This window comes from Rhamphochromis sp. 'chilingali' (assembly GCF_963969265.1).
Source record: "Rhamphochromis sp. 'chilingali' genome assembly, chromosome: 16".
In the NCBI taxonomy this organism is placed as follows: domain Eukaryota; kingdom Metazoa; phylum Chordata; class Actinopteri; order Cichliformes; family Cichlidae; genus Rhamphochromis; species Rhamphochromis sp. 'chilingali'.
In genome coordinates this window covers 25,762,923-25,777,971 of record NC_137943.1, presented here as the reverse complement: position 1 = coordinate 25,777,971, position 15,049 = coordinate 25,762,923, and the positions used below count along the sequence as shown (strand labels likewise).

At 43.6% G+C, this 15,049-nt stretch overlaps 2 protein-coding genes across 9 annotated transcripts in view; both read right to left on the bottom strand.

Moving 5' to 3' along the window:
• Positions 1-4,274: 4,274 nt before the first annotated feature.
• On the bottom strand, positions 4,275-7,059 carry LOC308412908 (zinc finger and BTB domain-containing protein 14-like). The gene is made up of 2 exons (XM_080907600.1): positions 6,932-7,059; positions 4,275-6,283 (listed from the first exon to the last, which is right to left on the bottom strand). The coding sequence occupies exon 2, from the start codon at positions 6,258-6,260 to the stop codon at positions 5,088-5,090; it is 1,173 nt and encodes a 390-aa protein (XP_080763726.1). The 5' UTR covers positions 6,261-6,283; positions 6,932-7,059; the 3' UTR covers positions 4,275-5,087.
• Positions 7,060-10,326: 3,267 nt separating this feature from the next.
• Positions 10,327-15,049, bottom strand: part of epb41l3b (erythrocyte membrane protein band 4.1-like 3b) — a 57,008-nt gene continuing 52,285 nt past the window's right edge. For 7 of the 8 annotated variants that reach the window (XM_080907421.1, XM_080907416.1, XM_080907417.1 and 4 more), the window contains 3 exons: positions 14,155-14,235; positions 13,694-13,809; positions 10,327-10,368 (listed from right to left, as the gene is read on the bottom strand). In XM_080907421.1, coding sequence (XP_080763547.1) covers positions 13,699-13,809; positions 14,155-14,235 — 192 coding nt within the window. In that variant the 3' untranslated portion in view covers positions 10,327-10,368; positions 13,694-13,698. The remainder of the gene's footprint in view (positions 10,369-13,693; positions 13,810-14,154; positions 14,236-15,049) is intronic. The other variant, XM_080907420.1, reaches the window with a different exon arrangement.

The window sequence follows — 15,049 nt, the reverse complement described above, 5'->3', positions numbered from 1 at the left end:
ACTTGCTCTACACGCTTTCCACCACTCTAACCACACCAACACAGTGAGGTCAGACGCACGTTTCAGCAGAGGCATAAATGCACAGAGTGGACGACGGATCAGCTCTAACTGTAAGCTTTAACACAAAGACAAGTGTTAAGCCTAATCTTAAAACTCTTAAAGCCAAAACTGGAGCTTTTCCCACAGCAGAGGATTTACTGTACACATTTTTGGATTGACCAGGGAAAACTGCATTTCCGGTTTGGCAGTTGTTAAAACTCGTGGATTCTTTGATCAAATGTGTTACATTTCACCAAATCTACAAGTTACTTTAATCAAATCTTCTCCTAAACAATTCCACATTAGGACAGACTCCAGATAACATTTTTTAGAACCAGATTACAGTTGCTTTTCCTTTTCATGCCCTCAGCTACTCCCCAGATGTGGTCTCCCAACAAACACTGCCTTCAGATCCGTCAGAGTGGAATTTCATTAAAGCGAGACTTCATGGCGGAGACTGATAACAAGAGGTGGAAGGAGGGGAAGAAGAGAACAGCGTGAACTGTGTTTGACCAAAGTGAGTCCCTCGGTTGTTATCGCTGAGGAAGACGGGAGAGTAAAATGAAGGTAAGGAGGAAAGAAAAATGATTAAAAGAAAAGGATGGAGGGAAAACAGGTGCATCAGGAGTTGAAAGAGGAGGAAGAAGAAGAAGTGAAGAATAAAGAAAAGGAGGATGTAAGGAAGGGGAGATGAGGAAATAAGGAAGGAGAGGATACACGATGGAAGCAGGGAGTAAGGGAGGAGCAGAAACAGGAGAAAAGAAGGGAAAGAGTAGGACGGAGATAAGTAAGAAGGGAGCAAATGTTGTGGATGTAGAGAAAACAGAGCAGGTGGAAAAGATAAGGGATGAGAGAGGAAGGGGAGACAGTGACGTAGGACGTGGAGAGTGCGGCTGGACTCCCCACTGAGGAGTGATATGATGGTAATCTCTCAGCTGGAACATCTGGTCTGGGCCTGAACAATGAGTCCCGCAGGCAGATTGCCGCAATCCAGCCGACTCTCTCAGTCCTCTGTAGATGGCCCGATAACCTACCTCAACCGGTCCGACTCTCGCCATCCTGATCAACAAAGACATACATTGTCTGTGGACACACAGGGTCACAGTTAATAAACCTACATCTATGCAGTCTGATGGGAACGGGAGGGGAAGCAGGTCAGATAGGGAGGCCCATGCGTTCAAGGTGATGAGTGAACCGCCCCAGGAAAATTCCTCAGAGATCCTCCTTGCATTAATGTGACATTCACTCTGAAGACGAGCCGTTAATAGAGCGTTATTTTACAGTCGTGTCACTCTAAGTGCCATCCCACAAATCAGTTTAATAGCCCGAGTGTGTTTATACAGTACATAAACTGGAGATGCACAGTTGTTCAGTGATTTATACTTTTCTTCTTCAACATTTAAGATGCCTCAGAGATCATATCGGGAGCATAAAACTACTTGTGAAAAGACAGCAGAGGACAGAGCGACACACAGCACGATAAAAAAAAGTCCTTTTAGAGCTGAAGAAATTCCAGATGGTGCTCAAGTGGAGGACAACATCGTAGGAGACTATATGGCTCGTGCATGTCAGCAACTCTGATTAAAAGCCGTTCTCCGCCTGGGAGGAAATAAAACAAAAAAACCCAAAACAAAACAAAAAAACCTGCTGGCTTGGCCTTTCATTCTCATCTATCACAAGGAATTGTTTATATACAGTTATTTTATTCTCCCCAAGCGTGTGTGTATGTGAGTGCGAGAGAGATGAGATGAATGTAATTAAAGTTTTTTAATTAGACACTGTTCTTTTCTGGGAAGCCTGTGGCAGCGCTGGGTGGAGCCACAGTGGAGACAGGAGGTTTGTGGTCTGGCTGAGGGAACCACGCCGGCCTGGGTAATGGAAACCGGGTGTTCATTGTACACATATACACATACATGCCAACACACACTGTTGTACACATGCACTCGCGCCCACACACACACACACACACATAAACCAAAGCTGAAGAGAGAGTATGCACGCAGAGAAAGCCGCATAAACTTCTGCAGACATGAATCTGAACGCACAGCCCCCCACACTACTAATGTATGCCACATTCAAATACATATATTCATTCATGTGACGCGGCGCATTATGGAATTCATACTGCTGAAGCAAGAATTCCCTAAATAGTGTTGATGTGTGCTTCTGCACGCACGCACGCACGCACGCACGCACGCACGCACAGGCAAGCTCATGCATACGGAAGAACATATAAGCACTGACACACAAACGCATAATCCTAATACAGGCACGAATGGGTGCGCACGCATGCATGAATACACATTTACTCGTTGCCTGTCACTCACACAAGAATGTGTGTTTGCACACAGAGAGCTCATTATAGATGCATGTAGCGCACAAAAACACTCAATGCAAGCGGACACACACACGGATGCACGCTATCCACCAGCCCCTCCTCGCTCAGTCATCACACATGCATGCACACGTGTACGTGCGTGCACGCACATATAAATGCGCTACTTTAAAAAGCACACAAAAAGCTCTCATCACACCAATCCCTAGGCGTGCACACACACACACCAATTCACATACACATTACATTTCAACCTTCTTCAAAGATACTGACGTGCAGGCAGTCACGACACAAAGACGCACACACCCAGCCTCATTGAGCCTAACAATGTGATACAAACCCATATCCTGCATCATTCACTGGCTTTAATGCACACTCCCACAACCCCCCCCACACACACACACACAGAGAGTACAGTCCAGCAGGGCCAGGAAATGCAGAAAACAGATCTCGGGCATCTACTGACATCAGTGAGGCAAGGCTCGCCTTTTCCATTAGACACTGACGTCAGTTTTCCCACAAAAACGGCTTCACCCCAAACTACAGGCGATCAAACCTGTTGACAGTTTAAAATAGATCAATGTGAGATACAGGCATCAAACGGGATCAGCGCTGATGATGTTCTCCCCTTCCTTAAACTGTGCGGTCAAACTGTCATAAATGAGAACTGAGCTTCTCCATCTGCCCGTCACTGCAAACAGAAAGGAGACTGTAAGGCCCCGATGCTGCAACTGGCCTCGCTCCAACCACTGGAATCAGATGTATGTAAATATATGGAAAACACTGAGGTGTGAGAACGCATACATTTTCAACACACAGGAACCATATGTGCTCTTTTTTCCCCCTCCCCTCTTCTCCTCCCTACCCGTGAGCATCCATTAGAAACCGAGTAACTTTTATACTGATACCTATATCTTTCGCTCCGGACAGTCAAAGAGAGAGCAGGTCAAGCTGGGCAGCAACAGGTCAATCACTATGAACAGGGCACCATCTAGTGTTGCATGCAGAGTATGAGAGAGCTGCACTTATGTTTGGATTTTTTTTTTTCCCCTTCAAGATTAAAGGACAGCCATGTTGGGTGCACTCGCTGGCTTCATGCCGTGTGCAAATTGGCTTTTCGCTCACATGATGCTCGGGTCAGTGCGAGGTTCGTCGCATGTGTTAAAGTATAGAGATGCAAGAAAGCTGAAACAAGCTGGACAAACACACAAAGGGCTCAGCGGACTTGAGCGCTGGTTAAAGCGGGTGGGAGCAGGGAAACAGATGTGATTGTTTGCATAGGCCAGGCTTATAAACCAAACCCCGAGGTGCTGCTACATGTGCGGGAGAAAGGAAGTTTAAGCTTCAACTACCTGCAACATGTTGTGTTTTCCCCCCCGACTCTCAGTGAGTCTGTTGTCTAATTTAGAGAAACATTTTTGAACAACTAAGTTATTGAAAAACACTTAAAAAGTACCAACCTAAAAAGTAAATAAAAACAAAAAGCTTCCCCCAAGATCATTTTGGCTTAACAGGAGGGCAGGCACAAGTGGATTAACGATGGCTGCGGTCCAACTTTGAGGAGCTCCCGCCTCTTTGCTGGTTTGCCATCAAGGCTTACTGGGAAACTTAATGGATCGGAGCCACTTGTGCTTTCTCTGCTGTGACGAGTGGACACGCCTGCTGCTGTTTCAGGCAGCTCTTTGCTTCATGTAGCCATTTAGCAGACCAAACTCAATCATTGCATGTTGCTCAACTTTGAAGAAAAAGAAGATCAGATCTGTGTCCCGCGGCTGATCTGGGTGTGGCACCGTTACCTTCATGGTTTGATATGACAGGAAAAGTTATTCTGCATGACACATATCCCACGGAGCGTGCTCAGCTCGCTTCTACCTTCCAAAAAACCCCTTTGACAAAGCAATAAAACACAGCAAATGGTGTTTATTGTCAAAGTGTTGGAGTAGGACAATGTTATATGTGCATAATTCATTATTGTGTACTCTAATTGTGCAACAAACTAAGCTACAGTATATACAGACATCTATCATTAACTGTTGATAGCTGGATGACAGTTATACTGTATAACAGTAAATCTAGTTGGCCGGTTGCTTGGGCAGGACAACCTCAATAAAGGCGATCCATCAAGAGTCCCAAGACTTTGGTATCATCTGCGCTGAATGCAAAATGGTGACTCTTACTCTTACAGTGTAATATCAATCAATACAACTAAACACAGCCATTAAAAACATCCACGTGAATATACTCAATGCAACAAATGTTATGCAGAAATATCTCCCCGCCCTCCCCCTTTCTCTATTACACTCTCTCGTTTCATCTCCATAAAATCCAGTAAAGGTTAAACAAACATTTAAATGTTACATATCCCATTAAAGTAAAAGAGAATAATGTTATGAGAACCCTCAGTCTACATAGCAACAATGCTTTGTGAAAAATATATGTAGAGTGTGAACTAAACATTTACATGATTTTACAGGTGGAAAGGAAACATCGCTTTGACATAACTCTTTAGAATAATAATACAGCCCCACAGTCTTATTAACATGCTATGATCTCTTGTTACTCACTCCGATTGCTGTTCATGTGATGTCAGGCCACGCAGCCTGTCACAGGTTTGTGGTTGTGTCAGTCTGTATACATATTTATTTGTATGTAAGTGTGTCTGCGTGTCAGTATGTGTGTCTGTGTGTGAGTGTATGCACGTGTGCTTGCAGGCTCAACAGTCCCCAGAGTTATGCGAGTGTAGCCCGGTCTCCATTTTCCAGTCTCTCTGGTCGGTGGCGTCTCCCTGGCCTTGCTGGGAGGCGGCGGGAGACAGCGACATCTGTCTGCGGGGGTTGGCGCTGTGCATGGTGTTCCAGTGGCGCTTCAGATCCGACGCTTTGATGAAGGCTTTGTCGCAGGAGCCGCAGTTGAAGGGACGCTCGCCCCGGTGCTGCCGTTCATGGTCTTTCAGGTGGGACTTGTGCTTGAATGCCTTTTCGCACATTTGGCACGCGAAGGGCCTCTCGTTGCTGTGGACCCTTTCGTGCCTCTTCAGGTCGGGCCCCCTGATGAAGGCCTTGCCGCACACCACGCAGCGGTGAGGCTTGAAACCGGAGTGGATCTTCAGATGCTCTTTGAGGTGGGCGGCAGTGGTGAAGGCTTTGGGGCAGTGCTCACAGCCGTAGGGGCGGTTGGCGGTGAGCAGCCTCTCCTTTTTGGCGTTGTGGTCCATGGGCTTTGCTCCCGTGCTCTGGCAGGAGCCGTGGTCGCGGTGGCCATACAGCAGGTACTCCAGCTTCATGTCGCTGGAGGTCGATGAGCCCCAGGTGTGGCTGTGCGGCTCTTTGCCCATGTTGGTGTTATAGTTGTGCGGCTGAGACACGTGTGAGCCACCGGGCCCCATGCTATCCATCCCCTGATCATAGAAGCTGTTCTTCCTCACCTCCTCCATAGCCAGCTCCTTCAGGATGGCATCCTGAGCTCTCATCCCATGGTCACCCGGAGCCTGGTTTTCCCGCGTTTTCATGTTGGTCAGCTCGCGTTTCTGGGTGCACAAGTTATCCAGGAAGTTGATGCCCAGGATCTGACCAGACGACATCATCATATTGATGTCCTTCTTCCTCACAGCCAGCCTGGCTGTGTACATGTAATTAAGCACCTCCTCGAAGATATCCGAACGGATGAAGTCCAACTCCACGATGGAGTTGTCCTCGTCGCTCTGTTTCTTAAAGAGCTTTTTGAAATAGTTGCTGCAGGCGGCCAAGACACAGCGGTGAGCCCTGAACTCTATGTTTTCCACCACGACCACCACATCACAGTGCTCACCTTCCAACCTCTGCTGGTTGAGCATCTTCAGAAAGGTGGCTTTGTGGTCATAGTCGATATATCTTAGTAAATCAGACATGTTGCAGGACAAACTGGAGCAACCTGCAGAGGGGGGCAGGGGGAAAAAAAAAAAAAAAAAAAAAATCAGCAAACTTGTCAAATATTTTGATTCCCACCAAAGAACGAGGGCATGCATGCACCCTGCACAGCTGAGGGGTGGAGCTCTATTTGCATGCCACTTTGGAAAATATATACAGGTAGCGTATGCAGCGCGCCTAACAAACAAAGTATCGGAGAAACTTGCAACCGAAGGTGAACCTGTTCATAAATAAGCGCCCGACAGACAAGAGAGCAAACAAGTGGCCAAACAACCGATGCAGAAACCCCGAAGAAAAAATACGGCAGGGCCCAGAGCCGCAGTAGCGCTAATAATAAGCAAAAACAGAAAAGTAACGGCAGCAGAAACAAACACGCGCACTATTCTCCACTTAAAAAGCGCGTTTTACCGCCGAGTTCGCGTGACAGTCGCGTCGCGTGCAGGAAGATAAACCTTAGCAAGAATATTTCACATTTCACTGCGCCCAGCCATTTTGGTCAGCAAGCCTCCATTGGCATGTTTCTGGTGCCTTTAACTGAGTTCACAAACAGCAGAGGAGACGGCGGCGAACAGACCGACAAACCTCCAAAAACCCGCCGCGCGCTGTTCCGCGCCGCCCGAGCAGACAAAGAGGAAATAAAAAATGTTATTACCCGAAGCCTGAACGCGATTCCCTGTGTTGTCACGCAAGGCAGTCGACGACGATCCAGAGCTGTCGTTTTTCCTCTTCCTCCTCTTGTTGTGACTGTGCGGCTCCACAGGAAATGCTGCATTGTTCTGCTGCCACCTACAGCACCGGAGCGAAGCGCGCTACCGAGATCGTCTATACACGCGGTGGTGACTCACTCTGCCGGAAATCAGACGACGTGCTGAATATATTGGTGATTTTTAAATATAATACAAGCAAACACCCATCAGATAGTCCGTCTGTTCACGTCTTGAAGTTAAAATTAAGAACATTTGATTACAAAAAGTATTTATTTATTCATATTAACTGAACAAAATTGCCAAGAAATGCAGATACACAGTGACACTCAATGAGACACGTGACACCCCCTTAAGGGACAATTCCCACTAGGATTTAAATACCAGGGACTCTCCACCATTTGGTTTTAGAATTGAAGAAGTCTGTTGGATGAAAGGTGAAATGTCTTCAAGAAACATAAAGAAGTCCACTCGCTTTCAGTCCAAGTCTTAGACATAACCTGGGTGTCCAAAAACCTACCTACAGACACAAAGTATCATCTGGGCTTGAAGCTTTTCTTTTTGATAAGCTTTTAGCAGGGGGAGACCTACAGGGGGGCACGGGGAAGCAACAGCCCCCAGCTGCCCACCACAACTTTTATGTTCATCACCCCAGTACAGTCATTTAAGTTCTTTTTCTGTATTTATTTTGGGGAACTTTTGGGGGGAGGGGGGTCTCATTTATACAAAAAAAATTCTTTGTTTTCTCAAAAGAGATAATAATACAATAAATAGATTTAAAGTGTTTTTGTGGATATTTTGTTGACTCTGTTACAAGTAGGGCTTTTCACATACTTGCTGAAGAGGTATGTGCCCCTCCTTTGCCCCCCACCACACACGTAAAATTTTCTGTTTTTCGGTGGCTCAAGAGTTGGGTGTTCGTCTTGTAATCGGAAGGTTGCTGGTTTGAGCCCCAGCTCGGACAGTCTCGGTTGTTGTGTTCTTGGGCAAGACACTTCACCTACCGCCTACTGGTGATGGCCAGAGGGGCCAATGGTGCAATATGGCAGCTTCGCTTCGCTTCGCTTCAGTCTGCCCCAGGGCAGCTGTGGCTACAACTGTAGTTTGCCTTCACCAGTGTGTGAATGTGAGAGTGACTGAATAGTGGTATTGTAAAGCGCTTTGAGGGGTCCCAAAAAGCGCTATATAAATGCAATCCATTATTATTATTAATTAAGATGCTGAAATTTAAGAGTAGCGTTCACAAGATTAGAAATGAATACGTGAGGCAGAGTGGTTTAGAGAGGACAGGCTGAGATGGTTTGGACAGGAGGGATGGTAGATATACTGGACAAATGATGCTGAAGATTGAGCAGCCACGGGCGTTTACTCCAATATTGTTCAGCAGGAGTGTTAGTTCATGGGCTACAGCCCAGTGTGGTCTCAAGTGGGCTAGAATGCTAAAACAATTACATAATGCACCATTGTGCCACATGTTTTCTACTGTCACTACATGTGTGACAATTCTTAAAAAAAAAACAACAACAATAAACAAGCAAAAAACAAAAACAAAAAAAACATTTCTATTGTAGATTTTTAAGTGTTTCAAAAGTTTCCTTCCACCTGGAAATACTTTCACTTTTTTTTTTATAAATTTCTAATCCTGTGTGTAATTAATATTCTTTGTAACCACTGTGGTGACATTCATGCGACTCTGAGGTGCACTTTAGTAACAAATGCACATTTACTCACACAATAAGAGACGGAGTGAGCGCTCTTACTCTCTATAAATCTTGGGAAATAACCGCACGTACGCAGAGGGGCGGGGCTTCCGCGTATTCACAGTAATTACCTCTGACTGCACAACGCCTGTCTTAATTAGCCCGCGGGCTCTCCTTTTAACAGGTCAATTAAGGGTTTGGAGCATTTGGTTTCATAAATAATAGATGGGCTGCAGCTTACAGCCTCAACCGCCTCCCATCATCATATTTAAACATTAACTTTAATTATGTTATTTTTAGATAATTTCACCCTGCTTAAGTTTGATTTTACCGCTTAAAGATCGATCCGTTTCTGCCGTGTGCTCAGCCTAATTGATTTTAGCATATTTCCATAAAGTGAAACTTTAAGATTTAACAATTTAATATCAAATTAAAATCAAAGTTACACATAATTTAAAATTAGCACAACTATTCAATCATATTTCCACTATTTTAACTATATTTGGAGATGACAAAAACTGATACTTAAAGAGGCATAAATGAGTGCTGACACAGGTTTCAGTACTGTGGTGGTTTTTATTATTTTAGAAGAGACCAGCAAATTAAAAAAAACAAAACAAAACAAATGCACTTGCCACTTTTGTTGCACCTTTTTGAGGAAAACACAGCTGTACATCAATAATACTCATTTTTTTGGATACATTAGAATGGATAAGAGGGGGGCAACACAGCTGATGTGTTCAGGGTGGGCGAAAGTGGAGGGGGATTATAGATCTCTCTTGGCTTTGAATGTAAATCAGGGGAGAGCTCGCCAGTCTGAACCCTTTGCCTCACAGTCACACAAACCTGGGACTTGTGCTGCAGCTGATCATCTACCCTGGAGAAAAAACAAACCCTCCACAGGCAAATAAAATCCATTTCATGCCCAGAAACCTTTGATTCCTTGACTTTTTTGCCAGGACATAGTCTCTAAAAACCTTGAAGTGGGGGAATCAATGAGAAATGATGAAACACTGATATAAAGGAAAATGCTATTCAAGTAGACATGACCAAAAAAAAAAATCAACTTTGAAAGATAATTTGCTATTTTCCTAGGAAAGCTTTGATATGTACAGTACGTAGCTGTAGTGATTTCTGTAGTGACATACCTGCTGGATAACCACGGAGCTGTTTGAAGGAATGAGGCGATGCTTGCTTGTAAATAACGTTGGCACTTCTACTGCGAGGTTAAATAGTGTACGCTCTCTAACATATACAGCCTACAGCGATTTTAAGTTTCCGGAGTGATGGCTTTATTTCATAAATAAAACGTTGCTACAATAATTATTCTCAATAATCATAAAAATGCATCAAAGTCATATAAGGCAGTGAAAGCAAAAGGTTTTGCTTGCTGCACACAGGGATTTGGCGTGCAGACGGATTGAGGAACCACTTGGAGAATCACATGGTTTTCTGTATAATCTTGTTTGATAATGCAACGTTGCTTCCTTCTCATGCAAAATGCATTTAGTTGTTTTGCAGATGATGGCTGTGACTAGCGGCGGAGCTGCAGCACTTGGAGAGTAGGAGGCCTTTCTAGTCTTCTGAGAGTCCCGACGTTATATGTGGAGTTCTGGATGCTGGATTCTGGGAGGGTGCAGAGGTTTAAAAAAAAAAAAAAAAAAAAAAAGCCCTCAGAGTTATTCCTGTAAGAGGAGAGGAAATAGAAGTCAGTGAATCCTGTAAGCTGAACATTTACTGCCACTGTTCATTCTGCCAAAGAGTGAAAATGAGCCTCACTTCAGCTTAAGGCAGTTAAGTTAAACAGACGCTCAGAGAAAAGTTAGAAAAATGCAAATATACAAGACAGATACACACAGGCTAGTCGGGCAACAGGAAATCCACAAAAGTACCATCCTGACAACGGATTCAACAACTCCTACACGTGTTTAGACCAGGGATCTCAAACATGTGGCTCTTTTACCCAACCAGCAGCTGCTTGTAGCTTTTAGAAAAAAAAAAAAAAACCCCCAACAACTTCACTTTAGACCCAATTTCCCTGAACTTTAATTACAGTAGCTAGCACAGTTGTATAGCACGGATGTATACACAAAAAAATGATTTATCATTAGTCCCCCCGACTAAGAATTATTATTTTATTTACTGTATTTAAAACTGCCTCCACTTAAACCCAGCTCCACTTTGTTGGTACTTGAAATAAGTAAACAATAACTAAACAACTTCAGTTATTATGGCTCTAAAATATCATAAATGCAACAAATGCTAATGCAATAAGAATGCAAAGTCCAAATACCAAATAATCATAAACATCTGCATAGCAGTCACAAGTGGTAAATATTTGAACTATTTACACCTATTGGTGATGTTTAATGTTATTTATACTTTATTAGGTTAGGAGACTAGAAAAGTTGAGGTATTTTTTTAGTGACAGCTGGTAAATAAGTTAAAAACAACAAGCGCATCACTAATAGCTCAAAAAGTAGGCCTTATAATATTGCCTTTTTAAGTTATTTTAAAAAGTTAGGCGCTATCATTACTTATATCTTCACTCGTTGATTTATTGGTTAAGGGGAGGGAATATTTAGGAATCATTAAAATCACATAGTAACACTAACAAACTAGTTTATTTTCCCTTAAGAAGTACATGTTTATTGTTTTTACCTGTGGCGCTTCACAGTTTGACAGCTACTAATTTGTTTTGTTTTTTTTTAACCACCATAAACCACCAAAAAAAGAAAAGAAAAAAAGAAATCATCATTGTCCTGATGAAGACGCCCGTCTGAGGCATCTCATAACAGTTTTTGTTGCGGGAAGTAAACATGCTTCCAACTGACATTTGTTTCCAGGTTGTGTTGACCGTCACAGGCGATTTGTGTCCATGTCACATTTCACTTTTTCAATCTGTCCTGAGGCTGGGCTGTATATTTTTTTGCTAACGGTCTGTCTGCATGCACGTGGCTTTATTCTATGTGTTTTGGCCTTTCATCCACACAGAAAATGGAGCTTTCCCCCCCCCCCCCAGAAACTCTGTTCTGTGTTTACATGTGGACAAGGAAAACCAGGATTTTGGCTTGCAATGTCAAACTTGTTCACCTTCATCTTCTTTTCCAGTGTCAGACTGTGTCACACTTTATCGCCCTTACTGGTCCCCCTATGGCTACGATTGGCCAACATTTGTATACAGCTAGGCCTTGAGTCACCACCTGTTGATATCAAATCCTTCACACCCACATTAAATGGCATATAAACAGGAAACTATCTCACGCAATTTAAAACAATATAAGTTACATTTTGACTTCATTGTGGACGTGTTCCTAACATGAGAAACAAAAAAGGAAGAAAATGGTGATTTCCAATTTTTCTGGTTGCACCACCACTCTGTGTGTATCTAGCACCCAAGGGAAACAACAACTACCCAAAACACTACAAACATTTATTATCATGTTACCAGAGCTGTTCAAGCACACTCAGATAAGACAGCACACATGCAAACACAGGACTGAGGGCAAGGCTGCAGAAACAAAGTCAAGCATTCCCATCTGGTGAGTCACACAAGCACACACATGCACGCTCGCTCATCCCAAACGCAGCGCCTTGGGACCGTTTCAGTCAGTCAGAGGATAAAGGAACAAGTTTCACTGCCAAAAGGTGAACTAGAGTAAAACTTGACAGCGAGCACTTTCCAGAGACTATAAATGCTTGAGAGAAGGCAACTAGAATGACATGCTGTGCTGCAGTGAAATGCAAAGTTCTTTTATAACAGCTCCACACATGAGAAAATCCTCACAATACCCACAGTGGACAAGTTGAAACACAAATGGCTGTATTTGCAGAGTTTGTTGAAACGCCATAAGGACTGCTGACCTATTTTTCCCTTCGTGCAAAAACAGGGAAGTGCAACTGAAAGCAGAAGTGTGTCACAGTGTGCCCTAGAATCATCTCAGGGATGAACCCCAGGCTCTGGTGTTCATTTCCATGAAAAGCAGGCTGCTGTCTGCTGCAAAATTATTGCGGTTTTCGCCTTTGTGTCACAAACTTTTCATAGAGTTTTTAAAAGAACAATTAGTGAACAACTTTCAAATCAGATTAAATCTGATATTTTATGTCACATGCATATTCAGTAGTTTCAAAAAAGCCCTAAAAATTAATTTCTCCAAATGTAATCTTTTTTGTGACCTGTACAACTGGGTACACAAGGATTTCCTCAGCTAACATATATAATTTCAAATTTACAGAGCGTAGTTGAAAATAGACCAAAGCACATCTGTGTGCACTCAAGATCAGATTTCAGTCCATACGGGCGCGTCTGCAGTCGCAGGCTCGGAGCGGAAGCCGGTTCAGCTGGAATTTAATCGCTCATCCCTGCCTGTGCTCTTTGTGAGCTACCACAATGCAGGCAGAACAATATATGGAAGATCTTTTCACTCAATGTTTCACAACATGCAGGCATAATTTCAAACATTTTTCCACATGTGTGTCTAATAAATAAATAAGAATACACTTCTTATTTAGAAAACTGTAATATTAGCGCAGCAATTTAAACTTACAAAATATCTTTAAAAAAAGGGAGTAAAGACATCTTTAAACACACAGTACATGGCTGTAGCTCTCAAATAAAAGTTCATTGTGTTTCTCTCCAGCAGAGGGAAGTGTTGTAGCCATATTGCACTAGATTGCATGAGACTGCCGGCAGCATTACTGTAAATGTTTTTAAGCCTTGTCATTACGAATTGAGACTGTAATATCCGGCCTGTGTGCACACATGCATCTTCAGTCCTTTTCCCTGCAGAGGGGAATGAAATGACAGCAGCATGATGCATTAGTTGTAAGTACCACAGAAACAGGGCTATCTGCACCAGTGAGAAGAAGTGCTGATGGAAAAGCAGCATGCCTAAGAGAGGAAACCAGCTTGAAAGAACAAACAAGAAAAACAAAGCCCAGTTCAACCAAATTAAAACCAGACTAAACAGGACAGCGCCGGGATCGGGACTTGGGGCCTTGCTGTCTTACCTGGTTCAGTCCTCCCCCTCCTCTGGCGTGATCTCTGTCTCTTTATGTACCACTACTTTGGTCACTGACATGTCAGGGTGCTGTTCTTTAGCCTCCTTTATGGCCTGAGCCAGAGCCTACATACGGGAGTGCAGTGCCAAAAGGGATCACCAGGGGGAGACAGAGAACGGAGAAAGGCAGGGAGGGAGCGGGGATGTTGGATTGTAAGTCAGTATGCCAACAGGGAAGTCATTTTTAGTCACATTTCTTATACGTCCAGAACTTGTTAAGCCATATGATGAGTTAATTTGTTTAAAATGTCACGTTAGCCCATTCCTGTCCTAAATATCCTGACGGTTACTAAGTCACCGCTCAGCACTTGACCTTTTTAATTTACCACACAATCAAATAATCAGCTTTGCAGAAAGAGAAAAATAATGAGTATGGGTAAGCAGAGAAACAGTATGAAAGGACTAAAAGACCTCGTCATGGTCGATGTCTGCGTCTCCGGTGATAACGATCCTTTTCTCGATTCTTGTCTCCGATATGCCTCCTTTCACCGTCTGACCAACAGAAAACACATAAAATAAGATAAGATAAGATAAGATAACCTTTATTAGTCCCACACGTGGGAAATTTGTTTTGTCACAGCAGGAAGTGGACAGTGCAAAAGTTATGAGGCAAAAATTAGAATACAATAAGAATAATACAGTACACAACTGTACAGAATAGAATAAAATAAAATACTATATACAGTAGAATAAAATAAAATAAATATACAATAAGATAAAAATAGAATACAAATACAAATACTATATACAACTGAGTAAAAATACAACGATGACAGAAAGGATTATTGCACTTAGTATTATTGCATATGTATGGATGTGTGTGCTTGATCAGTTAAAGTCTTTATTATGGAGTCTGACAGCAGTGGGGAGGAAAGACCTGCGAAATCTCTCCGTCCCACACCGTGGGTGCCGCAGTCTCCCACAGAAGGAGCTGCTCAGTGCTGTCACAGTCTGCTGCATGGGGTGGGAGATGTTGTCCATCAGGGATGACAGCTTAGCCGCCGTTCTCCTGTCACTCACCACCTCCACTGGGTCCAGAGGGCATCCTAGAACAGAGCTGGCCCTTCGGATCACCCTGTTCAGTCTCTTCCTGTCCCCAGCAGAGATGCTGCCGCCCCAGCAGACCACACCATAAAAGATAGCAAAAGCCACCACAGAGTCATAGAAGGTCTTCAGGAGTGGGCCCTCCACTCCAAACAACCTGAGTCTCCGCAGCAGGTACAGCCTGCTCTGCCCTTTCCTGTAGAGGGCGTCTGAGTTATGAGTCCAGTCCAGTCTGTTGTTCAGATGAACACCAAGGTACCTG

What these genes read in the sequence shown, in the direction of transcription:
- LOC308412908 (XM_080907600.1), bottom strand. Translation starts at nt 6,260, where the DNA reads ATGTCTGATTTACTAAGATATATCGACTATGACCACAAAGCCACCTTT.